This window comes from Urocampus carinirostris, chromosome 8 (genome assembly GCF_059441175.1).
Source record: "Urocampus carinirostris isolate Australia breed hairy pipefish chromosome 8, RoL_Ucar_1.0, whole genome shotgun sequence".
NCBI lineage: Eukaryota > Metazoa > Chordata > Actinopteri > Syngnathiformes > Syngnathidae > Urocampus > Urocampus carinirostris.
In genome coordinates, this window is record NC_142356.1 from 30703256 (window position 1) to 30731250 (window position 27995).

The 27995-nt window shown below is 40.5% G+C and overlaps 2 protein-coding genes across 3 annotated transcripts in view; one reads left to right on the forward strand and one right to left on the reverse strand.

Moving 5' to 3' along the window:
• Positions 1-10908, forward strand: part of esf1 (ESF1 nucleolar pre-rRNA processing protein) — a 36643-nt gene extending 25735 nt beyond the window's left edge. Inside the window, exons 11-15 of the mRNA XM_088342336.1 lie at positions 164-312; positions 394-475; positions 560-648; positions 5544-5696; positions 7875-10908. Coding sequence (XP_088198462.1) covers positions 164-312; positions 394-475; positions 560-648; positions 5544-5696; positions 7875-8192 — 791 coding nt within the window. The 3' untranslated portion in view covers positions 8193-10908. The remainder of the gene's footprint in view (positions 1-163; positions 313-393; positions 476-559; positions 649-5543; positions 5697-7874) is intronic.
• Positions 8477-27841, reverse strand: acaa1 (acetyl-CoA acyltransferase 1). 2 transcript variants are annotated; one of them, XM_088342337.1, is made up of 13 exons: positions 27587-27841; positions 23090-23183; positions 22970-23027; positions 22815-22894; positions 21272-21314; positions 21069-21167; positions 20907-20987; positions 14136-14326; positions 11768-11947; positions 10266-10292; positions 10114-10169; positions 9900-10045; positions 8477-8774 (listed from the first exon to the last, which is right to left on the reverse strand). In XM_088342337.1, exons 1-13 carry the CDS (start codon positions 27755-27757, stop codon positions 8699-8701), a joined length of 1302 nt encoding a protein of 433 aa, XP_088198463.1. In that variant the 5' UTR covers positions 27758-27841; the 3' UTR covers positions 8477-8698. The 2 variants fall into 2 exon arrangements, with proteins under 2 accessions (XP_088198463.1, XP_088198464.1); XM_088342338.1 differs by lacking the exon at positions 10266-10292.
• Positions 27842-27995: the final 154 nt, after the last annotated feature.

Consider the following 27995-nt stretch of genomic DNA (forward strand, 5'->3'; position numbering starts at 1 on the left):
TATTTAAATAGTGCTACATAAAGTAAACACTGTAATAAAAATAGTGTAATATGAAATGTGAGGGTTTGGTTTAATGTAGGCTTTTACCACGGGTGGAGTTAAAAAGCCTCATGGCATGAGGAAGACATGCCAGTTTCCAAATGTGATGTGTTTGACCCTCCAGGCCTGAAGGAGGCGACAGAGCAACTGGTGAAGAAGAAGCTGGAGAAGAAGGACCAGCAGCCTACACCCTGGGAGAACTTCCTGCAAAAGAAACGAGACAAGAAGAAGGCCAAGAGAAAAAACAAGAAAGACAATGATCAGGATGATGAGGTGAGACCCATGGTTAGCATTTGTTTAGCCACGTCACCGGAAAGCCACCAATTACGCTCGATCATATGCGTTCTTCTTCAGGCCGAGCAGCTGAGCGACGATGAACTTCCTGATGACGTGGACCTGAACGACCCTTTCTTCAGTCAAGAACTCGCATCCGCAGGTGAGGCTTAACTTGCATGAAATGTGTTCTTGAACCTGACAGCTTGCTATCACATTTTACATTGCATGTTTCTCTTCTTGAAAGACGGCAAGATTCATCACAAAAAGACTAAGAAAAAACGGGATGAAGATGAGCGCACTCCAGAAGAACGACAACGCACAGCCCAACACGAGGTCACACAGACACACACACACACACACACACACACACAAAACCTATGTGGCAGTAGCTCAGGAGGTAGAGCGCTCGTCTTGAGATCAAGGGATCCCAGTTCGAATCCCGGCTTGTCTGTGTTACATGTCGAAGTGTCCTTGGGTAAGACACTGAACCCCCAATACCCCCAATATGCAGGTTACATGGCTGCACAGATCACAGCTATTGGGAAATGTGAAGCACAATGTAAAGCGCTATGAGAAATCATTGACTTGAAAAGCGCTATATAAATGCAGATCATTTCATTTCATTTTTCTTTATAAAAAGTTATCTTACATTTTTTAAATTATTTTTTAATTGAACTTTGCATCATTAAGGACAAAATTAGCATGAAATTCAGCTTTGTAGTGTATCATAATGAAACAAAGTTAACAATTTTCAAGGGAACAGAAAGTGCTTCGGAAATACAGAGAACAATAATCTGAAATTAAGTGATTAAAATAAAGTAAAAGAAAACTAATCATAATTACATGTTTAACTCTACACAAAGGGCAGATTTTAAGCATATTATGAATAATTTTCCTGTTGGAAATATTTATCATATTCAAAGATTTAACCCAAAAAACAAATGTGTTGACAACATTTTGAAAAAGTGGGTTTACATTTATGATATATTTGCTGTGAATACAAAAAAATCATACATGTACGGTGAAATGTCTTGCCTTTTCTTTTTTGTTTTATATGATAAATCCAAATATAATATGATGTTCGGATGAGATAAGATAGATAGATACGTTATTCATCCTCGTAGGGAAATTCACACTTCCAGCAGTCTCCTTTGATGTTTATTAACAGATTAACAGGATGCCCTCGGGGTGCTTTGTTGTAGTTTAGCCACAGCGGAGTGGATGACGTCACGCGCTAGTCCAAAAGTTTGACGTCCTTGCAGCAGATGGAAATCTTTGTGCCCAGGGTTACACCACCCCAGGTTCACTTAGATAGCGAGTCCACCTCCTCTCCGCAGGCTTTTGTGTCTCTGTCCCTAACAGCGCTGAAGCCGGGTAGCTCCGGATAGCTCCAGGTAGCTACACGTTAGCGTCAGGGATGCTAGACGTGAGCCACGTTTCCGTAAAACACAGCAAACTGCACTCCCTGTACGCTTTGATGTTTTTCACCAGCACAGCCAGTTTGTCGGTCTTATTTGGTAGAGAGTTCACATTTACCATGATTACGGACAGTACCGAAGACTTATAACGCCGCTATCAGCTTAGCCTTAGCTCCGGCACTGCATCCACGATAGGGCCCCTTCATCACGCCGGCACGAGAATTCTTCAGGGCAAGGAGTTAATTCCTCGAATAAACGCATTTTAACGATAGGATAGAAAGTAATCCAAAGTGTAGTTGTCAAACGGGACGAAAAACACAGAAGATAGAAGCAGACACTTAAAACAATAAATCACAAAAAGTGCAAAATAACACGAAGATGCTGGAAAGGCTGCCCCTCGTGGCGGTGCCGCTATGATGTTAGGTGGTAGGTAGGTAGATAAGGGGGTAGGAAAAGAGTATCTTACATATTTGCAGGTATATAGCATACATTTAATTGACACTTTTATTGTTTCATATGATAGAATATTCTGTGGTTTTGTACATTTTTTTTGTTTGTTCAATATGTAAATACTTGAATAAGGAGGAGGAAATTAAAATTATCCTAAAGAAATCGAAATCATCGAAAAAACAATCAACCATTTTATCGGTTATGAGAACGATGTTTTGTTGCAGCCCTATTGGCAACGGATATCACCATTTATTCGTTGTTTCCTAATTCCATGCAGACAAAAGTGCATTGAATTTTTTGTTGTGACCTAGTGGAGCTGTTGAGGGGGACATGCTTGTAGTACCACTTTGATCCAGCAGAGGGTATTTTGTTGCCCAACTTCCTCTTACTCGCATTCTCCTCCGATGTTATGTTTTTGCACTTTATCAAAAAGTGTCTTACATATTTTTAGGTGTAAAGCATACATTTTCTGTATTTTTGTTTGTTAAGCTATTTGTCAAACTCTTTTTATTGTTTTATATTATAAAATACTCTGTTTTGCGCACCATTTTATATTTGAATAAAGAGGAGGTAATTAATTAAGAAAGTTAATCGAAAAAAAATATCAACTGATTCATCGATTAATAAGAATGTGTCAAATGCAGCCCTACATGTATTTTTATGTATGAAATCCACGGTTCATGTTCACGGATCCCTAAACCATTTTGGGGCCCCATTTCCTGTGGGTGTGTCTTAGACAAATGCAGCCTGGTGGCGCCCATCTCGCATCAGGCTGTTTTTTTGTAAATCCTATATCAGTAATGGTTATCTAACTATATGGTAGTGGTTATTTTGAACAGGGACATGATGTTAACAACTCGGAGGAGAGCGGAAAAACGCCAGGTTTGCGAGGGCACGCCGCCGTTGGCGTTACGCAGACAAAGTAACGCGCCGCTTTTAACCGTCAGTAACGATAAAGGCAATGTCACGACACAAAAAGTCATTAGGCTGTTACTGAAAAAATAACGCTGTTATGTAACAATGCTGTTTGTAACGACATTATTCCCGACACTGGATACGACACAGTGTCCCTTCAAGGAATATATATTAAGATATAAAGGAATTCTAAGGGAAAAATCTCTTTGCTGAGGAAAGGGACATTTATTTACTAAAGGTATTTGTATTATTTTATGCCTACTTAACATTTGAGTTTTGGTCAGAAAAACGTGGTTACGGACATTTGAAAATGTATCTTATGGGGGCGGCAGTAGCTCAGGAGGTAGAGCGATCGTTTTAGGATTGAAGGATCCCAGTTCGAATCCCGGCTTGTCCGTGTTACATGCCGAAGTGTCCTTGGGTAAGACACTGAAACCCCAATACCCCCAAAAAGCAGGTTAGTGCTTACATGGCTGCACAGATCATGGCCGCTATTGGGAAATGTGAAGCACAATGTAAAGCGCTTTGGGAAGTCATTGACTTGAAAAGCGCTATATAAATGTAGATCATTTCACTTATAAAAGACAAACAAAACAATTTTGTTAGTCCTGTAAAGTGCTTTTGAAGCCCTAGTGTGTAATACTTGACTTTTATACAGCACTGTTGTCGAATGCGGACAAAAAACAAGTGCCGCAGAAAGCAACGAAACGGCAGATAAACATGGCGACCTAAGAAGGGATTTCACTGTATAAAAGAAATACTAATTTTTCGACTGAATTATATATTTTTTAAATTACTTTGGTATAATATGATAATTCATCAAGTCATTTTTATTTGTATAGCCCTTAATCACAAATTGTCCCAAAGGGCTGCACAGACCACGTGCTTTTGCAAACTACAGACTATTATTACACTATCTGATCCAAAACCTATGTTAGGTGCTTGTAAATGCTTGCCATATTTCTCAACAAGTCAGTTTAAAAATGACGCCAACATCTTGTTGTCATATGTAGCGTTATCGCGCCCCCTACAGTCACACTTTAAAGGACAGGTGCATGCTACAACTAAACAGGGCACTGGGTGGGTGGGGGTATTGGAACCCTTAACCACTTGAGTTGCAGGGGCATCATTTGATGTGGTGTGTCTTGGGCAAGTAAAGCGCTATATAAATGCAGACCATTTACCATTTATGTATTTTTGCCCATTATTTAAATCAATGTTTTTTGTTTTACTGAATGAAAGTTTTTTTTTTTTGTACCTCTAGTAGGCACTTAATATCACACACTGTCGCTTTAGGCTTGAAAATGACGTAAAACTTTTACAGAACTAAAGTCTGAATAAAGTTTGGTGTAAAATGTATTGATTTAACTCAACACTGTCCCTTTAATGTTTTTATAGATTTCATGTTTTATAAGTGATCAAGTAATGGTGAATCCCAAGTAATGGTTAAAGTTATCTTGTGAAACTCTTCAAGTTGAAAATGTATGGCTTATGATAAGACATCCAAATTTCTCATTAAAACCTGAATATATCACATCGAAGTTGAGGTAAGATCTTGCGCCACAGCCTCAACCAAACCCGGCCCGAAATTCAATAAGGAAGAGGAAATTTGAAATGTCTTTAAGAAATCCGATACATCGACGATGAGAAATTTGGTCTGGATTTGCGCTTAAAATGTCAAACATTAAGTCGGGCCGGTCGGGATTCTCTCTCTCCATTTCTTTTCCTGCCTTTGTGGAGGATTTACACAGCATGGACTTAATTTTACACAAATAATTTTTCAGATGAATAAAATGCTCACCAAACTATCAGTTTAACTCAAAATCACTGAATCCAAATAAATTTTCCTCCTCTGTGTTTGGGCAAGGGACGCGTAGCTTCCTCCTTCCACCCCTCTCACATCAGACGTCATTTCAGCTTCTTGCCAATATCTTACAAGCTTTATGAAAAATGTTTTTTGCTTTTCTGGAAAATATTTCACTATTTGCAGCTTGTCATCTGCAGAAATGTATTTTCTTTTTGGTGCCATTTCGTTCAGTTTAACTTTTTTTCCGCTGCGCGTCGCCAAGATGCTCACTGTGGCGCCAAACCGTTCATTTTGGCACTGCTCTTGCAGTGTACACTCGATTTTGGGGGACTCGTTCGCAAGTAAACCCCAAGCTGCGTAGTTCAGCCGAAACTCACAATTCAATGCGAAAGTACTCACGGCCGGAGTAAAGCTTCGTGTTTACTTTGGCGGCAATTTAAAGCTTCGAGTTTATTTCGGGCTCGGTTATCAAACCAAGTTAATATGTCGGGTTTGAGTCGGGTTGGGGTGAATATTTTAGGCCCGATCTTAACTCTACATTGAAGTGTTACAGTAAACATGTTTTCCATTTCGCACACTATGAATCGTTTCCGGTTGTTTCTGCGTAGCGATTTACATGTTTTGGGGCACATATTCAGGCTGAGATGGCCTTGCTGATGGACGAGGACGACCAGGACGAGAAGCGCAACCATTTCAACTACGACAAGTTGGTGGAGCAGCAGAACCTGAGCCGCAAAAAGAAGAAGAAGATGCTGAAAAATGGAGAGGCGCTCCCAGAGGACAACTTCCAGGTCAGCATTAAGTCCAGTCTTTTTTTTTTGCTCTTGCTCCTTTTCTGGGTGGTTTAGCAGATGAGGAACGTGATTTAATCTTTGTCGAACAGGGTTCCCCCAAGGTCTTAAAAACTTGAAAATGTCTTAAATTAAAAAAAATGCAAATTAGAGCATTTAAAAGGTCCTACATTTTGTTTACAAGTCTTAAATTGGACTCTCAAATGTCTTTGTTTCCCTGTCTTTTCTGCGTGATAGAGCTATTAACTGTATAATGGGTAAAATAGCAAAAGTATGGAGCAATAAATGCAATGTGTTGGTCGGAAATTCCAAATTTCCACGTTTTTGAAAATGCAGCATTATGTCAGCGGTTATTACGTACAGTTGGTTTCCAACCTGCTGGGATGTGTTGGTTGAACCCGATGTGGTTGTGTGATTAAAAGTATCACTGGGTTCTGGCTGTACCAGGGATGAGTGGGAGGGGTTGCCAAGCTAACGCTCAAACTTTTCGTTGCCTAAGCTATGCTGTCGTCTGATGCGGCGGTGTAACGGCAGCAGTCGGCTAGGACCCCTGTCCTCGGGCTCCCCCCTCTCGTCAGCAACAGCTCGCGAGTCTCAATCGGCACCTGCGTCGGTCCGTACCTGTCCCTGACCCCCTGCGAGGACTTACTTAACCAAACCTCAACCGCCTGTTATAATACTCTTAATACCTTCCCCGCCGTCAAAGCCGCATGGCGTCGTGCGACTGGGGCCGTCAAAACTTGGCGCCTGCCTCCCACATCTGTATATCAAAATAGGTGCAAGAGTGGTCCTAAATTTTCTTGGGTGTGGTTTTGAAAGGTCTTGAACAAATCTTAAATTTGAATGGCAAACTGGAACCCAGCTGAAGAAAGACTAAAGAGACTTGATTGTGTTTTTTTCCTTTTTAGTAAAGTATCAAATTGATTTTTTTTTTTTTTAAACTGAACATTTTACAGTCAGAGTACAGACGCTGTCCTACTTTACGAACAAGATAAGCAACTTGCGAACCGGAACCTCCGTGCTATATTTTGTATGTTTAAGGTTTATATAAGTATGTTTAAGGCTACAGCAATGTCCAGATATTTCACGACATCCCGAAAAAAAATTTCGGATCTACAGATTTACGTAAGTCGAATGGTCGTAAGTAGGGGAGCGTCTGTATGTCTATATACAACAATACACAAAAACGTCAAAAAGCACAAACAATGTATTAAAGCAGTCCTATAAATCAAAAACCTTCACTTTTCAATCTTCCAAGTAATTCATGTGGAGCTTGGAGCCTGCTGCTCTTTGTTTGCTGTGTGCATCTATACAGTATTTGCACTGGTGCTGGAAAGCCTTGAAAATTCTTACATTTTATTGTTGCGTATTCAAGGATTGAAAAGTGCTTGAATATCAGGTGAAGTGCTTGTCAAGTTTCTCAACTAGTCTGCTTAAAAATGAAGGAGACGCTGCTCTCTGGTGGCTTCGTTTTGCTATTGCATTTCTTCTTTCTCCGTGATGGCATTGTCCTATAAAGCATCATCTCCTACGGGTCACGCCCGAGAGGACAGGTGCATGCTGCACCAAAAAGGGAACTATGAAATGTGTATTTATGCAAGAATTACGCATCAATTATTGACATTTATTAAGGGTCCTGCAAAACAAAATATGGGAACATTTCCCAGTGGTAAATTGTAATGGGAAGAGCTTCCTGCTGCTAATAATGTAAGCCACATGTTCCATTTCAGCATACCCAACACCTCTATGGGGAGAGATTTGTCATTAAAGACAAATACATTTGCGTTTTCCTCAAAATCTAAAAATCATGGGTTGATAAATGCACACTCAAGATTAAGATTTGCATATGTAAATTGCAGATATATTTTTGGCTCTGCATAATAATGATTTAAACTGATTTTTTTTCCCTTTAATAGTGCTAGAACAATTGGTAAATTGGCATTGAAAGTCCTAAAGTGCTTGAATATGTTCATGAAAAAAGTGTTCACACCCAGTTTTATAGTTTCCTGACGTTTGAAAGACACGCCCTTAGCTGGCTACGGCAAAACAGGAGGATCAAAAATAGAGTACAAAACATATGCAAATCACATTTCTACCACTCTGTTTTTAGATGACATTTTGGGTGCATAACAGTCTTTTTAGCGCACTGTACCAATGACATTGTCCTTTCCCTTTTAGTTGGACGTGTCGGACCCTCGCTTCCAGGCCATGTTCACGTCCCACCTTTTCAATCTGGACCCCTCGCACCCGAGCTATAAGCGCACGCAGGCCACGCAAAGCATTCTGGACGAGAAACGGCGGCGCAGGGAGGAAGAGCCACGGCATGTGTGTGACGCTAGCGACAAGGACGCGAGCGGGGCTCCTCAAGTGGCACCGGAGGACGAGCGCCACGATACGTCTAAGGCTTCCATGGATGCTGGCTTGTCTTTGCTGGTAAAGTCCATTAAGAGCAAGACCCGCGACTTTCAAGCACGCAAGAAAGCTAAACTACTCTAAAAAGGACTTCCTGGGTGGGTGCCAAAGGTCACAATTTTGTCTCATCTTTTTCAATGAAAGTCCTAACAATATAAAGACATATAAATCCTTCTAAAACTGCCGGTAATACTAATGAGGTATGACTAGTAGAGAAGCTAGGGTGCTCTTGACCTGACTTAATGAAACGGGCCTTGTGACCATCAACGCTTTTCAGAGTAGAAACATGACTGGACAAGCACATGATGAGTGCTCCGAATTTTATCATGGAAGCTGAAAAAGTGAAGACAGGAAAAGGACAAACAGTATCTCGTCGCTTCTTTATTTGACAATTATGTAAAGATTTTGTAAGAAACTGGACAAAGTGCATCATGGCAGTATATAGCTTCACCTACATGTGCAAAATCACAGTTGATTGCTGTGCAAGTCTTTTGTAAATGAACACAATCATAAGTGGATTTTTAAACTTGAATCGATGTCATCAACGAATCAGGAAATGTCCTTGTGTATGTCCACACCCACGCAAATGCTCATTGGCCAGGATATTCGAAGACAGCCGCCGCCCCCATACCTGTTCCTATGCACATGGATACTACCCCATACGCCCTACAGAAACAAAAAAAATTGTGTTATACACATGTACACAAGGAGGCTTAAATATTTGGATTTACTATTTTATATGTCTTAGACATTGTCTTGTTGTAAAACAAAATGTAATACACTTAGCTAAACTAGGCATACCATTTTTAAATGTGCATTTCAATTAGAGGTAAGACCTTTTTCTTTGTATTTGAATCCCTGGATATTGCTCCACTATAATTTCCTACTTGCATAGACACCCTGGTAAAAATACACACAAACAATACTTTGAATTTGTTTATATGAAACGGAACTAGATAAAAGTATTATTAGAAGGTAACATAAACTGAAATTAAAGTAAAGACAAAAATATATATGTTTTATGTTCAAATCAAGTGTCATTCTTGGTTCCAATTCCATTATTTCACTTACCTACTTTATCTTTTTCTTCCCGCTCTCACTTTAAAGAGGGCAAGAGAACAATTCCTCACTCAGAATTAGGATCGTACTTCCTGCTTACCACTTAAGATTTAGCATATACAATTTTTTTTATCTTTTGTAAAAAAAAAAATACTCATGAAAACAGTAACATTGGAACAGTTTACAACTAGCTCATCTTTAACTTAAATATGTATGTCGGCAGACGAGTACTGCAGTAGCTAAAGCGCCGAGAGGTCGCAGGTTCGATCTTCGACTCCGCCGAGTTAAATGTCTAAGGGTCTTCGGGCAAGGCACTGAACCCCTAATGCAGGTAGGCGCCTTGCCGTTTTTGTGAATGCTTAAGTGTGAAACACAAACACATCGCTTTCAGAAGATTTCATTGTCTCACGATGCCCTCGATAGGAATTTGACATTCCATTAACCAGCAGAAACTCATAAATGGTTCATTCCCTTCTACAATTGCCAGTAATGCAGTGGGGGCATGACTTGGTAGACGCTAGGGCGCTCCTGACCTGAGTTAATGAAACAGGCCTCGTGTCCCACAAACTATGTTTTTCAGAGGAATGGAACTTAATTGTAATAAACTGTTTAACCTGACAAAAAAATGGACAATGTTCTTAAATATAACAAGTACGCCTAACGGTTCAGCTGACGAGCTGAATACGGAGATAAACACGATAACTTATCACACACATACGCATTCCTCCGCACCTTTTGCGTTGCCGTCTTAGGTGATGCAGCAAGGTGACAATCTGTCGCGCGCCCGTGCAGCCCAGCGGATGGCCCAAGGCGATAGCGCCACCGTTGGGGTTCACCTTCTCCCAGGGGATGCCCAACTTCTCCACGCAATACACCGCCTGGCCACATTGCACAAACACAAAGGTTGTTGCCCATCTCGTACCGGCATCTTCAGCGACCCGCTTACCTGGCTCGCAAATGCCTCGTTGATCTCAAAGGCGTCAATGTCGGCCACACTCAGTCCTGCGTAAGGCAATTGCGCCCACATACACAAACAAAAATGAAAGGCAAATCACGTTGTAGAAGGTTGAGCTTACTTTAGGGCAGGGGTCCCCAAACCTTTCCGTGTGACGATTGCAGGAGTGCCTAAATGTAAAAATGGATTGTTTCCAGGAAGCCACGATCAAAAAAACTTTGTGTTCTTCACAAAACAGTCAGAAAATAAATAATAACCAATAACACTTTGTGGGTTCTTCACAGAAAAAAATCCACAAAATATAAACTTTCAACTGTGCCCTGTACCATCTTGACAGGTCCTAGTTTAGCTTAGTTGACAGAGAACTAGGCCACCGGTGGTATAGATTGACTTCATTGTCGAATATGCTGTATGCACAACATACAGCAAAGATGAAACCACTTTCTCTTCAATACAAATAACAACTGACATGTGAAAAGATTTCATCTCATTATCACAATATTTTTAGGTAAAGGTGACAACGTCTAAAAAAAATTGGGTAAAGTAAAATACACGTATGCAAAGGTTTTAGTGTTGTAAACAGGCCGTCTCCAAATGGCCACTTTTGGAAATGCCTATACCTACCCTTGGAAAAATGTGTAAAATACAATGTTGAGTTTTTTAGATTGTGATCAAAATTAACAAGGTACTAAGTAAGGCTTCAAGCTATTGGCTCACCTGTTTTCCATCTAAGATGCCCATGCTACACTCTTCTGCAGACATTCAATAGCCAAAAAAATCAGGTAAAAATAAAAATCTATTTCTGTATGTTCCAACTCAGATTACTCAGTTAGTAGCACATTATTTCAGTTTGAGAAAAACTTCAGAGTGTTCCCTTTCAAAAGAGACAAAAACTGTCTATATTCTCCAAATGCTTCAAGAACAGCATTCAATTTACTTTGGGTACGTCTTGGATTGGGATTTTAGGCGAATTTTACACGAATGTCAAGGGGTTAATAACTTTAATAAGTCTAATAAGTTCGTAACATATTAGAGTGGTAAATAACAGTATTTGGGCAATGGTTAATCAGTCAACACATACCACTGATCGCATTTCTCAAAATTGAATGCAACGGGAATCAAGCCGGATCGTGGCAATAAGAGTGCCGTTGATGACATAGAAAAAGGCATGACAATTTATCCCATTGTCACACAATTTTTACTCATGGTGCCACGTTGTCTCATGTTTTTAAATTTTTAAGGCGCACGTGTTTGGTCAATCGTTGTACAATGTTGTTTTGGCCAAATTCCTTCCCATAATGCTCCATTACTACGTTCTACAACGTGGCACTGTAATAGAGCACTTTTAATGAGATAAAATCTAATACTTTTTTTATGGGTTTTAAATCCCTAGTAATCTAGTAATAAGGGCGGATTTAAAGTTACTATATTTATGATTGTTATTGATATTACTAATTTTACTGGTGGGCCAGGTTGTGAGAATAATATCAGACATTGAACCAGTATGTGGTATAGAAAAGGTTGCTTACTACTGATCCAGATCACTGAATGTGCACTGGTATGAGTTCGTATGTGGCCTGCGGGCTTTAGTTTGGGGACCACTGCTTTAAGACACCCTGTGGAGTTGCGCATGCATGGTTCTTACCTGCCCTGCGTAGCGCTTCCGGGATGGCAACAGCCGGTCCGATGCCCATAACGTCCGGCGGGACCCCCACCACGGCGCTGGCCCTCAGAACTCCCAAGACCGGCAGGCCTAAAGCCTCCACGACGGCACGCCGACCCAACAACACAGCCGCTGCCCCGTCGCTCACCTGGCTGGAGTTACCTGACCGACCATAGAAAAGTTAGCAGTCGCGTCCTCGCTAACCTGAAACCCGTAGAAACGCCGACGGATGTTAGCATTAAATCTTACTTATCCGTAAAGCCTGTTTCACACGATTGAATGCGACAAAAAGTGCTGTATAAAAGCATTCACAAAAGGATTGTGTTGAAAAAAACTTGGCAAGGCACAGATCAACCATGTGAGAGAAACGACTAAACGGAAGTATTAAGAAGCCCTGCTCATTTCAGCCGGCAAACACGCCTACCAGTGAGGACCCTGCAGGTATAATATTGAAACATGTCACTGTATAATAATAGTGACTTTTCCAGTTACATCCATATTATTCTTTTAAATCATCACATCAGTATTTTAATCAAGTTAAGCATTTAGTGGTAATTAATGTACCTTATGATTATCAGTATATTCTTATTTTATTCACATGTCGCCAAAATGTATCTATTCATCAAGTCATTATACAGTGTGTTCTAAAATCCTGTTGGGAGGGAGGCATTGATTCTGTCTGGAGGAAGGACGGGTGTGAAGCTGGTGCCTTGGAAATTTTCCACTAACTTCAGTGTTCTGCACCTATAGTGTATAAATTATTGTCAGCCACTTTGAAAGTGCGCATGTGAAACTATCATTCTGTACTCACAAACCTAGACTGTTCTGTTTTTTTTACCTTTATTTTTGTTAAAACCTCAACAGAACTGTTAAACTCAAATGTTCAACACATAGAGGAGAAAAACTCTCCCCCTTCACGGCCTAACGGATGAAACACTAGAATTTAAAAGAACTTAGTAGAAACACATAAAATAAAAACAGTAAAAGGTTATAAAGGTAAAGTAATATTATTAAATAAGATTAAAAGTTACACTAAATAAGTGTGTCTTAAGCCTCCTCCTAAAAATATCAAATGTGCCCACAGACCTGATGTCCTACTGCAAGCCGTACCATAGATAAGGACCAAAATGGGTAAATGTTGCTCTACCAGGTCCTTGCCATGAGAGCCCTCAAGAAACTACTGCTAGTGGACTTCAAAGCCCATAGGGGTCAAAAGAGTATTGAGGGATTAGAAAAATTAGACAGCAAAATAGCCCGCTAAAACATTTACAAACTAGTAAAGTCACACACCTGAGTGATGTTAGAACAAACAAGAAGTATTTAGCACTACCATTAGCGCTAATTATCAAATGAAACTTTATGAAGCACTTGCAATACTTTTGTAGGCCCTCGTCATTCAAATGTGTACCGAAAATGGATTACTTTTCCATGGCATCTTTAAAGCAATATTTAGAGGAATTTAACAAAATCTTTAAGTTTTGTTTGTACTTCACAAGCTCTATGGCTATGGTTAGCTTTAGCTGACTCAAGCCCCATTTTTTTAAATACTTTTTTGCATTGCGGATACAAACATTCCATAAATGCAAGTTAAAAAACATGTAAAACCATTTATTTTCGTTTTTTTTTTGCATTTAGAGAATGTTTAATGTCTATAAATGTAAACAAATGGAATAATAAAGCAGTGATGTGCAGTCAGGGGAGGCCCACACCTTCAATCATTGGAATATAAAATTAAAAACATATTAAACTGTTATATTTATTCATGGCTACAGTTTTTTCCCATTTAACGTCACAATGTTTAGATTTCCTTTTTCAAAGTCACAGATTTTTCACATTATATCATGAATATCATTATTACAATTAGTATGTTACGTATTACTGGGCTGAGCATCTGCAGATACAGAGTGAGGCACGCAATTATCTTGCTTCATGGTAGAGGGTGGTAGTGAAACCTGAGATTCTGATTTGGGGCACACCTCAGCCTCTAACAATTGAATTAGTGATACTATTAGCAGATCAGTGGAGTAATACCTATCTAGTGTCGCTTTTGCTAAACGGAGCATTCTGTAACTTACTACTGTGCTGAGCGTCTGCATGCACAGCGAGGCACTCAATTCTCTGGCCTCATGGCAGAGGGCGATAGTGAGACCAAGGATTCTGATTTAGCGCACACATCAGCCCCAACTTTTACAAAACAAGTTTCCATTTCCATTAGTCTGTTGCTTGCATGGCAACCCTTGAAGAGGAGTTAGCGTTAGCGTCACCCTATTAACTGTGTTGTTAACCTGACAACACTCACAGGTAGAAGAGGAGTTAGCATTAGCGGCATGAGGTTCGTCGTGGTACTTACCAGCTGTGGTGGTCCCGTCGGGTTTGAAAGCGGGTGGCAGTTTGGCGAGTCCCGCCAGTGTGCATCCCGGCCTGACGCCTTCGTCTTTGGTGACTTTCACCTGTAGCTCGCCGCCGTTTTTATCCACAACCTTTGAAACAACGGGTACCACCTCGTCATCAAAGGCCCCGGACGCCTGCGCCTGCGAGGCCCTGCCACAATATACACAATATCAAAATTAAATTTGAAAGCATTTGGACTGTTCTTAACTGGGGGTGGGAGGATTGATCAAAATATTAATACTAAGCAAGTATTTGGATTGAATCAATACTATTGTCCTGGGATCGATACTTCATCCTTCCAACAATTTCCTCAAAGCGCTTCTACTCTACGTAGATAGCGCAGCCCTTCTCTTCTCTCACCCAGAGCTCTAAGCCACGCTTTAAAGCTTATGCTCGAGCATGTGACTGACAAGCACACTTTTAGCACCTCTTCCTACCAGGCCTGATGCTGCATCCTGCCTGCTAGGCAGAAGAGAGAGACACATCTAAGGTACAACACCTACAGAAGCTAAAAATCAACAGGAGTCAAACAGGAAGAACAGCGCGGTGTGGACTTTTTTTTCACCACAGAAAAATCCAATGCTAGGTGTAATTTGTGTGATAAAGTGGCCTGCCACTGTGGCAACATCACAAATTTACAAAAAGATTTACATGAAACGTAACTGAAAGAGACAGTGTGTATAGTTTGGCTACTACAGGGAGTGCAGAATTATTAGGCAAGTTGTATTTTTGAGGATGAATTTTATTATTGAACAACAAGCATGTTCTTAATGAACCCAAAAGTCTCATTAATATCAAAGCTGAATATTTTGGAAGTTGGAGTGGGGCTTTTTTAGTTTTAGCTATTTTAGGAGGATATCTGTGTGTGCAGGTGACTATTACTGCGCATAATTATTAGGCAACTTAACAAAAAACAAATGTATACCCATTTCAATTATTTATTTTCATCAGGGAAACCAATATAACAGCTCAACATTCACAAATATACATTTCTGACATTCAAAAACAAAACAAAAACAAATCAGTGACCAATATAGCCACCTTTCTTTGCAAGGACACTCAAAAGCCTGCCATCCATAGATTCTGTCAGTGCTTTGATCTGTTCACGATCAACATTGCGTGCAGCAGCAACCACAGCCTCCCAGACACTGTTCAGAGAGGTGTACTGTTTTCCCTCCTTGTAAATCTCACATTTGATGAGGGACCACAGGTTCTCTATGGGGTTCAGATCAGGTGAACAAGGAGGCCATGTCATTAGTTTTTCTTCTTTTAGACCCTTTCTTGCCAGCCACGCTGTGGAGTACTTGGATGCGTGTGATGGAGCGTTGTCCTGCATGAAAATCATGTTTTTCTTGAAGGATGCGGACTTCTTCCTGTACTACTGCTTGAAGAAGGTGTCTTCCAGAAACTGGCAGTAGGCCTGGGAGTTGAGCTTGAGTCCATCCTCAACCCGAAAAGGCCCCACAAGCTCATCTTTGATGATACCAGCCCATACCAGTACCCCACCTCCACCTTGCTGGCGTCTGAGGCGGACTGGAGCTCTCTGCCCTTTACCGATCCAGCCACGGGCCCATCCATCTGGCCCATCAAGACTCACTCTTATTTCATCAGTCCATAAAACCTTAGAAAAATCCGTCTTGAGATTTTTCTTGGCCCAGTCTTGACGTTTCAGCTTGTGTGTCTTGTTCAGTGGTGGTCGTTTTTCAGCCTTTCTTACCTTGGCCATGTCTCTGAGTATTGCACACCTTGTGCTTTTGGGCACTCCAGTGATGTTGCAGCTCTGAAATATGGCAAAACTGGTGGCAAGTGGCATCTTGGCAGCTGTACGCTTGACTTTTCTCAGTTCACGGGCAGTTATTTTGCGCCTTGGTTTTTCTACACGCTTCTTGCGACCCTGTTGACTATTTTGAATGTAACGCTTGATTGTTCGATGATCACGCTTCAGAAGCTTGGCAATTTTAAGAGTGCTGCATCCCTCTGCAAGATATCTCACTATTTTTGACTTTTCAGAGCCTGTCAAGTCCCTCTTCTGACCCATTTTGCCAAAGGAAAGGAAGTTGCCTAATAATTATGCACACCTGATATAGGGTGTTGATGTCATTAGACCACACCCCTTCTCATTACAGAGATGCACATCACCTGATATGCTTAATTGGTAGTAGGCTTTCGAGCCTATACAGCTTGGAGTAAGACAACATGCATAAAGAGGATGATGTGGTCAAAATACTCATTTGCCTAATAATTCTGCACTCCCTGTAGATTGCCTCCAAAACAATGTTCAAAAATTCTAATGGAGCACATTCCTTTCACTTTAATGCATCATTACAAAATTAGTATTTTTTTTATTTTTGATGGTTTTCCTTAAAGAGAGAGTGGGTATTATTTTACCACTAGATGTTGCTGTTTTGGGTCTTGCACCTGTGGGTACCCTTAGCAGCAAGATGACAGACAATTATGTCAGCTTCCTTTAGATGAGGCTCAGGTTATGTAAAAAAGTACACGTTTCTCAATCTACAAGTATTTTTAAACAATGATAGTTTATCATAACTGTCAACCTGTACGGTTTTGCCGTACAAAGTACATTTTTCATGCATTTTAAGACGAGTACGACGTACTAGGTAATCTGTACGGAAAAACGCAAATTTGTCAATCGCATGCATCTGCCGCCTGGGGATTTCCCATCATGCATCATTCCGGAAAAAAAAAATGGTGTACGATTATTTTGTATTTTGTTCGGGAAAATAGGAGTTTGTACGGGCATGGACCCGTGGAGGTTGACAGGTATGGTTTATGTATTTTTTCTAATATTTTCAATCAATATTTTATTCTAATGAATTAAATTTTTCTTTAGCCACTAAGTGGTGCAAAAGAATAAATATCATTTCAAGATCACCGTTTTGGGCTGTTTTCTTTAACATAAAAAGTTGTTTTTTTTTATTTGTGCACGCATCACAAAACATTTGAATTTATCATTTTCATTGTTTGCATTGTGGATGCATTTGTCTCCTTTAATTTTGGAATTAGCATCGTTGATTCTGACACATATGTCTTTTAATGAGTAAGTAGAGTATTTCATTTGTTTGTTTGACTAGGGAAAAATATTGCAATTTGATCGGGTGAGCGATAGAGGTGGGCGAACCCCTTGCACACAGCGCAAGGCTCTCATTTCTCTCTCTCGCTTAATGCAGTCTGTGCTGAAGGTAAAAACGATTATATCCTTATAGTTTGCAGCATTTTGTGACATTTTGACAAAAGTACTTTGCTTGCATCTTGTTTTAACGAATTATTTAGGATCAAAATGTCGGTCAAAATGAGCCTCAATACTCTTAAATTACTGCGGGCGCGAGACAAATTTCAAGAGGTATATTTACAGGCTCAGGGACACAGGCTCAGGCATTATTATTTCATAGATTTGATCTAATCATCAAATAACACAGTGAAATAAAATGTGCTGAAGAATTAACTTTGGTCTGCAGAACAGTTTTGGCAGTTTTGTCGAATTTTGTCTTAAAATTTAAAATATTTTTGCTTGGCTCTTTGTGTCAAAAAGGTTCCCCAACTCTAGCTTAGAAAGCTCAGCCTTCTGGTAGTAAAAAAATTGTCATTCATTTGGAAAAAAACAATCTTGATTTGAATTATAAGCAAAAATACATGATTTTATAAACTTGCATTTAAAAAAATACTTGTAGGTTGAGACATTTTCATTTTACATAACATTAGCATAACATTAGCATAACATTAGCATTACAACACATAACATTAACAAACTCCCATGCACACTCTTTGAGGGTGCATGGGAGTTTGCCTGTCCGGTCTACATGTGTTTTGTGGACTTGGAGAAGGCATTCGACCGTGTTCCTCGGGAGGCCCTGTGGGGGGTGCTTCGGGAGTATGGGGTACCGCACATTCTTATCCGGGCTGTGCGGTCCCTGTATGCCCGGTGCCAGAGTCTGGTCCGCATTGCCGGCAATAAGTCGGATTCGTTCCCGGTGAGGGTTGGGCTCCGCCAGGGCTGCCCTTTGTCACCGATTCTGTTAATAACTTTTATGGACAGAATTTCTAGGCGCAGCCTTGGCGGGGATGGAGTCCGGTTTGGGGGCCTCAGCATTGCGTCACTGCTTTTTGCAGATGACGTGGTGCTGTTGGCTTCCTCAGCCCGTGATCTTCAGCTCTCGCTGGAGCGATTCGCAACCGAGTGTGAAGCGGCCGGGATGGGGATCAGCACCTCCAAGTCCGAGGCCATGGTTCTCAGTCGGAAAAGGGTGGTATGCTCCCTCCGTGTCGGGGAGGAGGTCTTGCCCCAAGTGGAGGAGTTCAAGTATCTTGGGGTCTTGTTCACGAGTGAGGGTAGGATGGAACGGGAGATCGACAGACGGGTCGGTGCAGCGTCTGCCGTCATTCGGACCCTGTACCGGTCTGTCGTGGTGAAGAGGGAGCTGAGCCGAAAGGCAAAGCTCTCGATCTACCAGTCGATCTACGTTCCTACCCTCATCTATGGTCATGAACTTTGGGTCATGACCGAAAGAACTCGATCCCGGATACAAGCGGCCGAAATGAGTTTCCTCCGCAGGGTGGCTGGGTTCTCCCTTAGAGATAGGGTGAGAAGCTCAGTCATCCGGGAGGGACTCGGAGTAGAGCCACTGCTCCTCCGCGTTGAGAGGAGCCAGTTGAGGTGGCTCGGGCATCTAATAAGGATGCCTCCTGGACGCCTCCCTCGGGAAGTGTTCCGGGCATGTCCCACCGGCAGGAGGCCCCGGGGGCGGCCCAGGACACGTTGGAGGGACTATGTCTCTCGACTGGCTTGGGAACGCCTCTGGGTCCCGTCGGATGAGCTGGAGGAAGTGGCTGGGGATAGGGACGTCTGGGCTTCCCTTTTAACGCTGCAGCCCCCGCGACCCGACCTCGGATAAGCGGAAGACAATGGATGGATGGATGGATAACATTAGCCTCACCTACAGGGAGCAGACATGATTGTCTGTCATCTTGCTGCTTAAATATCAATTAAAAAAATTATACTACACGTACTTTTTATAAATATGCTAAAGAGGATTCATACCAGAGCTTCTTTGGGTATTATTGAATTAAAATGTCTTTACAGAAGCTGCCCTACTTGAGAACGAGACGCTCGTTTGTAAGTTGAATTTGTTCGTAAGTTGCTTTACTGCTATTTTTTTTATGTTTAAGGTTTATATAAGTATGTTTAAGGCTTGTACAAGTAACCTGTATTGCTTTCTACTAAAAAAATAAACATTTCATAAAACAATATGCTCTTTAAAGATAAATAAAGTTCAATTGATTTACTTTTGGGAGAGGTCCTCCTCCCTGTTAAAAAGTGACCGGAAAAAAGCGTTCCGAACATTTTCTCAACTGCATCAACTTTCTTATGCTACTCTTGTTTCAAAAGAAACGGCTCGCCTCTTTACATTTACTGAATGGATACACAAGATATTAAACGATAAAAACGTTCTGAGCGCTCTGGAGATTTTGACATGTAGCGCTGTATGTGTACACACGAAAGATATAAGCAGATTTTTTTTACTTCTGGGTGGATGCTGGGTGACCTCTCATAGCGCCAAACTCCGGTAGTGGCGGAAAGAAGTACTACAGTAATGTCCTGTACTCAGAAAAAGTCGCATACAATACAAAGTCCAACTTACAGCAATGTCCGGATATTTTTCGACATCCCCAAAAAATGTTCGTATGTACCGTTGTTTGTAACTCGAATGTTCGTAAGTCGGGGAGTGTCTTTACTGTCATTGATATCAATGTTGTAAAACATTGTGTGCAACAAGATTGGACATCTCATCTCATCTCATCTCATTAGCTGCACCGCTTATCCTCAGTAGGGTCGCGGGGGTGCTGGAGCCCATTCCAGCAATCATCGGGCAGTGGGCAGGGGACACCCTGAACTGGTTGCCAGCCAATCGCAGGGCACACAGGGACAGACAACTCGCTCGCTCATTCACACCTAGGGACAATTTGGACCGGCCAATCCACCTGAAATGCATGTCTTTGGAATGTGGGAGGAAACCAGAGTGCCCGGAGGAAACCCACGCAAGCACGGGGAGAACATACCAACTCCGCACAGTAAGTTCGGTAGCTGGATTTGAACCCACACAGGAGGTTCCCAAGAACTGTGCCGCACACACGCTAACCACTGCCCCGCCGTGCTGCCAAGATTGGACATGTTATATTAAATTATTTTATATACAGTATAGGAGTTGCTATCGGTATAATTGCAGGTCTGAAATGTTACTTCTTTTTGTCTAATTTGGATTTTGTGAGTCAAGGTTCTGTTTCTTGTTTTTATTTTGAATGCTTTTTCTGCAAGAAAGTAGTAGGCAGTTCAAACTGCCTTTTGCAGTGTATGTATTATATCCTTGTAATGTACTGTTGTTTTTGTGCAAATATTTCACGTTTCCTTTTTTGTTAATTGGTTTATTTTGTTTTTTTTTGTGCATTTCCTGAATAAAAAGCCAAACCTTGTTATTTAAAATCTTATTTACAAAGAACGTGTACTGTAGCTAAGAGTGCCCGCTCATGTTGAACAATGTAGCAAATCATGTTTGTATAAGTATTGCTTAGTTGACTGTGATACGAGATGGCACTCATGTCTACACACAGTCCCTATTTATATTTTTTTGTTTCCTTTTTGAATGTCGTGTTCTTTTATTTACGAAAGCTCAACAGTCTGTGACTGAAGGGGATTACATTGCAGAGTGTTACTAACTTTTGGTGAGACGTCAGCGCAAAAGCATCCTGCTTCTCTCTGGAAATCCCGTATTTCTCTGCAACATTCTCTGACGTCACGCTGCACACATGCACGAACACAGCACACAATTTAGGGTTTTGTCAGCGAGGGAGTATAAATGTAACCCGTGCTATCTCTGACCCCATCGGAATAATGCAATCCCTGGCCTTGTCGTTGTCCGCTAGCCTTGAACTCAAGTCGCCGGGGTTCCCGATGGAACGTAGGGACATGCTCTCCACGCTAACACACACAAGTATTACAGAGGGTCAATAGGACAAATTGTGTTGTATTGCCTGGAGAACTGCTTGTGTTAGTTCACGTGCGGTCGTCAGTATTAGGGTTACCCGCAGGCCAGGCCCAAGTCGATGGAGTTGCTCCTGATTGCACCTGTAAAAATAATACATGCTCATATTCCAGCCTCGAACAAAAGAAATTTTTTCGATCATCCAAACTGAGCCATCATAGGTGAAGTATTCTTTTGCTAGCACGTGTAGAAGAAAAAAAAATACATCACAGTCTGAATTAATATACCGTATTTTCCGCACTATAAGCGCACCTAAAAGCCTTTATTTTTTTCAAAAGCTGACCATGCGGCTTATAATACAGTGCGCCTTATGTATGGATCAATATTAAGTCGCAAAGTCTTGCAACTAAGGCAAGCAGCCGCCGACTAGATTTCCCCCCGAAGGCGAAGTAGTCCGCAGTGTATGCTGGGATTTATATACCGGCGTTTCATTTCCTAACCAATGTGTCAATCATCATTTGAATCAGTCACTATTGGCTAAAGTTATTCAGAGGTAAACGGGGCGGGTCCTTTTTATCATTTACAGGCTCGCATAGGCTGCAAATGTTTTTTTGAATTGTTTTTTTACAACTACGAGGTGCTCAATATTTAATGCACACGTAATGGAGAGTTTTGTATTAAGGAAAAACAGTATGTTTTTTATGCCTGTATAAAAGTTAGACATTAATGACAGAGCCAAAAGAAAATATTGCTTTTTTATCTGGTCATAGTGGAATATAATTGTTAGCTTTTCACTAGTTTCAATTAGGTTTACGAGACAGTGTTTCCCAACTAGTGGGTCAGGACATATAAGTGGGTCACAGACCAATTTTTAGTGGGTCCCGAGCCTTTGCCTTGAAAATGATGCAAATAAAATTTAACTCCTTCATTTCCTGCTAGTGCGATTTGACACCCGCCATTTCACACTACAGAAAAAGACCGATAAAGGTTTGTTTGCACATGTTGAGCATAGCCAAATACAGTTACAGTGGAGAACATATAAGAAATGGATTGTACTATCTTACAAGAAAGCCACAGAAGTGAAGCGTTTCGGATGTCATGAAAGATACTGCTCATTGAGCATTATTACCTGTTCACCACAACCACTGTCTGTTTCGGAGATGGCCTTACATGTTGTGTTAATGGGTTAGGCTTTTTTTTTTAAAGTGTTGTGTTCCTTCAAAACGCTCACAGCTCTACTGCAAACAAGCCAGATGGAAGTCGTTTTGGGTTTTGCTGGTAATTTTTAATTTTTAATTAGAATATATTGTGGTACATCTGGTTAAAACTGCACGATAGTTTCATCAAAAAGAAGTGGACTTTTTATTGAATTTGGGTTACATCTTGCAATTACGGTAGAACGGTGAGTCTTGAAGTCAGACCAGTTGAGAACCACTGCACTAGACCGTATGTAAATTTTGATATTCCATTAGTCCAGGCCAAGACTTGAAGCGTTTTTATTCAGCCCTTCCTCCCTACTTACTTGGAAAAACATATTATAAAATATTGTCCTCCCTAAATACGTTAGGTTGACTTCTACTTGTAGTTTGGTCAATTTCAGTTTTTTATTTTCTGGTTAACTCCAATCACCTATGCACACGTACCCGCGATGTTGAGTGCAGCCTGCAGTCCGGACGAGCACTGCCTGTTGACGGTGTAGACGGGAACAGAGTCAGGGAAGCCGCTGGAAAGAAGGAAGAGTCGTCAGTGTGGTCGTAAATAAGAGCAGTGACATTTGCCAAAGGGCGGACGTCCCGACCTGAGGAAGTGAGCCACGCGTGCCATTAGCGCTCCGGCCCCGGGCTGCAGCACGTTTCCTGCGGAAACAGTCCACTGCTGGGATCGGCCAAGGGCAGAAAAGAGGAGAGGGATGGCTCACCCACGCACACGTCACCCAGCAGCGAGGGAGATACTCCGGCCTCCATCACGACGGCGCTCATGACTGCGCTCAGCAGCTCGTCTGGCGTAGTGTCCTGTGTAGAATTGCAGACTGACGTGGACCGCACCATCATGATTGAAATACGTATTGCAGGGCTGTACAATTTTGGGGGAAAACCTAATTGCGCTTTTTAAGACCAGCATTGCAATTTCAATGCGATTTTTGATTTTAAAAGGAAAGTGCATTTTCTGTACAAATTTTGTAAGTACTTAACCCTTGGATGCATGACCTACCAGTTCATACACTCTTCTAAGAGTATGGTCCATAATTAGTGGGGGGGAATAAAATACTATGAGCAATATGTCATTTACATGTTTTATGAGAAATACTTGGAATATGACAGTGTTAAAAGTTTTTTTATAAAGATTTTGCATAATAACAAGCCATGGGGTCATTTTCAATCCCACTTATGCATCCAAGGGGTAATAATAGTGACATGCTTCAACCCGCCTGCGAGCGGTCTGACTGTTGAGAATCAAAAAGGTGTGCAAAATATTAATGTTTAGTTTTCCCAGATTGTGATCAGTTTTGACCTGGGACCACATACCTGTCAACCTGTACGTTTTTGCCGTACAAAGTAAATTTATTATGCATTTTAAGACTTGTACGACGTACAAGAAAATCAAGAAATCAAGAAAATCAGCATTATATTACGAATTATGATGTTTATATAAAGAAGTTAAGAAAAAAAGGAAGTATAAAAGGAGAAAATGGAAAAAAATACAGGTTTGTGGTTATCCCTTTAATCAGGATATTACCAACAATAATTTAATGCAGAAAATGAATTAATAATGAATTATTCTACTTAATCATATTTGCATGTATTTTTTCCTTCTACGGTGAACGTCTAAGCTACTTCATTTTTTAACTTTTTTATAATAACCCTCATTCATGTCGAGCAACTCATTATCTCACAACAAAATGTTAATTAACAAAATATATGATATAACGAAACACATGTTAAACTACATAAATAAACACGTTTGAAAACAAAATATGGTGTAAGATTATTTTGTAAGTGAAAATACAACATTTTGTAAGGGCATGGAGCCGTGGAGGTTGTCAGGTATGGGACCAGGTAAGGCTTCATGTATTTGTCCCAGTTGTTTTTCAGCCAAGATGCCCATGCTACACTCATTTTGCCGGTGATTTAAAAAACAAACAGGTGAGGATAAAACCCTACCATTTCTGTGTGTTCCAACTTCGATTGTTCAAGGATAGTAGTACTCGCAGTGAGTATTTCAGTTGGGTACAAAACTTCAGTGTTTCCTTTCTAAAGACACCAAATCCATCCAGATTCTCCAGACGGTATGACAACAGCATTCCATTTACTTTGGGTACGTCTTCGATTAAGATTTTAGGTGAATTTAACAGGATTATTAAAAGGTGAAAATTAAGTAAACAGCGCCATCTTCTGGGGAGATTTGGTAAGGTTTGCTGTCTATAAATCTTTGGAAAAAAAAACCTGCAGTGTTATACGATTACAAAATTGCACTACGTCATATAGCAATGTTGATAAGATTTCGGTTAATCGTGCAACCCTAGCGTATTGCTAACTATCGGTATATTTTGGCATTTTTTTACACAGTGTGTTCGTAATGCAGTGGCATCGCACAAATCCCGAGGGGTCCCTCTACTAAGAATGGATTAAGGGGCCCTGGCAAATGAGGTGTGGAAGGTGACAGACAACAGTCCATTCCTAAAATGTGTGTTGTTCAATTTCAAAATGTCACATTTGTCTCATTTAAGATCAAAAAGTAATCTTACATGACTTGATTAAACAAAATAGTTATTACTAATACTTAGTTATTCTATTGTTTGGGGCTTAGCTGGAAGCCAAATCGGAATTCTTGGTCTCACTATCGCCCCCGGCCACGAGGCAAAAGAACTGCGTGCCTCCCTTTGCATGTGCAGATGCTAAGCAGAGTAATTCATTAAATACTAATTACATTCAGATTATTCATAATTGAATATGACATTTCGCCGATTTTGAAAAAGAAAATCCAAAAATTATGAACTTCAATAAGAAAGAACCTTACAACTGAATAAATATAACCATCCATCTATTATCTGCAAAGCTTATCCTGCCCACAAATATAACCATTTGATACATTTTTAATATATTTCTATGATGACGGGGCAGAGCCTGACCTGCCGCCCCCAACTGCACGACCGAGACTAAAGTAAGTGTGGGGAAAACAATCATCGGCAAATTGCGAGGGGGAAACGTAATCGAAAAATGACTAATTAAATGGTTGGTAAAAAAAAACCTGTAAGATTAGACAATGTAGTTTAATAACAAAATACTTAAAAGCAGGGGGAGATTTTAAGTTCAGAGCTTTGGAGGTGCCGAGCATTCAGAGTGTCTAAACACCCTCCCTTTCCAACAACAACTGAACTGAAAGAAACACATTTCAGTCATTAAAAATATCAATTCAGTCATTTAAATAAGCAATAAATAATAAAATAATCAAATAAATATTCGACCTCCGTGATCTCAAACGAGCTGTTTTTTTTACCAAGAAGAATTCAGTATCTTAAAAAAATCTGAATCAATAAGTAACTTTTTAAAAGTAAATGGTTTATAGATAATCCATAAAAACGTGATGATTATGAGGTCAACTGACTAGGAGGAGATACATACAGTACTGTCGGAACACATCTTAACGCAGTGTTTTTCAACCCTTTTTGAACCAAGGTACACTTTTATTTATAAAAAGTTCCGAGGCACACCGTCCATCGAAAATGTTTGAAAATGAAGTTATGTCAAATATTTCACTGGACTACCCCATAAGAAAGCAATTGGTATATAAAAGGAAGAAAATAATACTTAAAATAAAAAAGAATGATGTGCTTTATTTATGTTTTTATTTTTTATAGTGCAATCTTAAACCGCTTTGTTCAACAAATTAAGTTAATAAATGTACTGTGCTACATCATAAGCAGATAATTAGTATATAAAAAGTACATAAAAATCTACTGCCACCTACCAATATGGATGACTATCACAGTTCCTCTTCTGAAGATAGCACAAATACTGAATAATGGCCTGATTTTTGGGGAAAGATAAAATAGGGCAAATTCCAGCGGCACACTAAACAAGGTCTCATGGCACACTTGTTGAAAAAAACACGGTCTTAACGGATTGCTAGGCATCAAATGGACTAAAATATTACAAGGCGGTCGAGTATTTACAGTGTAGTGCCTAAATCCGAGTCCCCAATTTGTTTACACCGCTGGATCCAATGCAACCAGGGTTTCACTCACAATAAAAATAAATTACATAGCACATCAAATAAAGGCTATTTGTGTACAATTAGTTGTGATCGTGGATATAATAGCCTACATAGATTTGTCTCAGGTGTTGGTGACTTTTGCATCTGCGTTAACAAACCCATTTTTTAGAATACGATCGGCTTTATTGTTTTGATAAACGCTTTATATAGACTACAATCGCTTCTTTGTTTTTAATTAACTTGCTTTATTATTTTAAGAGACTCATTATACAGAATACGATCATTTTTGTTGGTAGCGCAGCAGAATGCGCGTTCACGCGAGGGGGGGGGAGATTTTGCAGGGGAGTCGGACTTAGGTACTACACCGGCGCTGCGTTGTTCACGTTTGTTTTGTTTTCAGTTTTTATTTTTTATCCAATGTTTTTCGTTATATTTAAGCTTGTCCTCTCCTATATTAAGGGAAAGAATTCTATAAAATTCTATAATTTTGGGGGGTGCTTGAGGCTGGTTAAGCCCATGCTTAAAAGTGTAATCGATGATGAATGGTAAAGTAAGTCTTCGTAAAATTTACGCCAACACTGCTTTCCGCTGTCTTCGCCATTGCATTTTTCCCTCGTGATTAACGGCATCTGGCAATAGTTTGTTTGGCATTGTCCTATGAAGCGAGAGCGCCTCCTAGGGGTCCCGCTCAAGAAGATGGGTGAACACTCACCTAAACAGGGGACTATGAAATGTGTATGAGTGCAAGGATTACGTATCAAATATGGACATTTATCGTGAGCGATACAAAAAAAAAAAAAAAATGAAGGTAGTTTTTCCCAGTAGTTAATTGTAATAGGAAGAACTGCATGGAATGAAAATGTAAGCTGTCAAGGAAATCTTTACATGCGTATTGTTCAGATCCACAAATACATTCGTGTTATATGTGGAAGTGTCCTTGGGCAAGACACTGAATCCCTAATGCCCCCAATAGCAGGAAGTTGCCTTGCATGAGTGACAGTGCTATCGGTTAGTGTGTAAAAGGGAAAAGTGTGAAGCACATTGTAAAGCGCTTTGGGGGGTCTTCGTTGACTTGAGATGCGCTATATTAATGCAGACCATATACACTTATTTATTTTGAACTATATCATTTATTATGTTGTGTACATAACCATTTGCTTGCTTGTCTATGTGTTTTTGAAGTTGTATTATATATAAATACCTTGAAAGCTCCTCGCTTGGCTTTGCAGATGGGGGTCCTAAGGCCGTGGACGACAACCACGTCGTCCGGCCTGGAGACCACCAACGCTGCGCAATAGTTGGCTCCCACAGTCTGCTTTTCCTCCGAACAAGGTGGGCACAAATGTCCCGAAATTATTTTAATTCGTTGCATGACAGCAAAAAGTTATTCGTATGTTAATTTGTTTAGGCTGCAACTTCCGGGTTCACAAAGTTGGACCGGAATTGACGACAGAAGGCTCACTTCCGCTTTTAACAATCAAGCGTTCTGCTACTTTTCACGTTAAAAAAAAAAAGCATTTATAGCCGGGGGGAAAATCGGAAAGTTTTTGTGAAGTCACGACGGCAACCTGATAGTTTGCAGGGATTTATTTAAAAATTAAAAATATTTT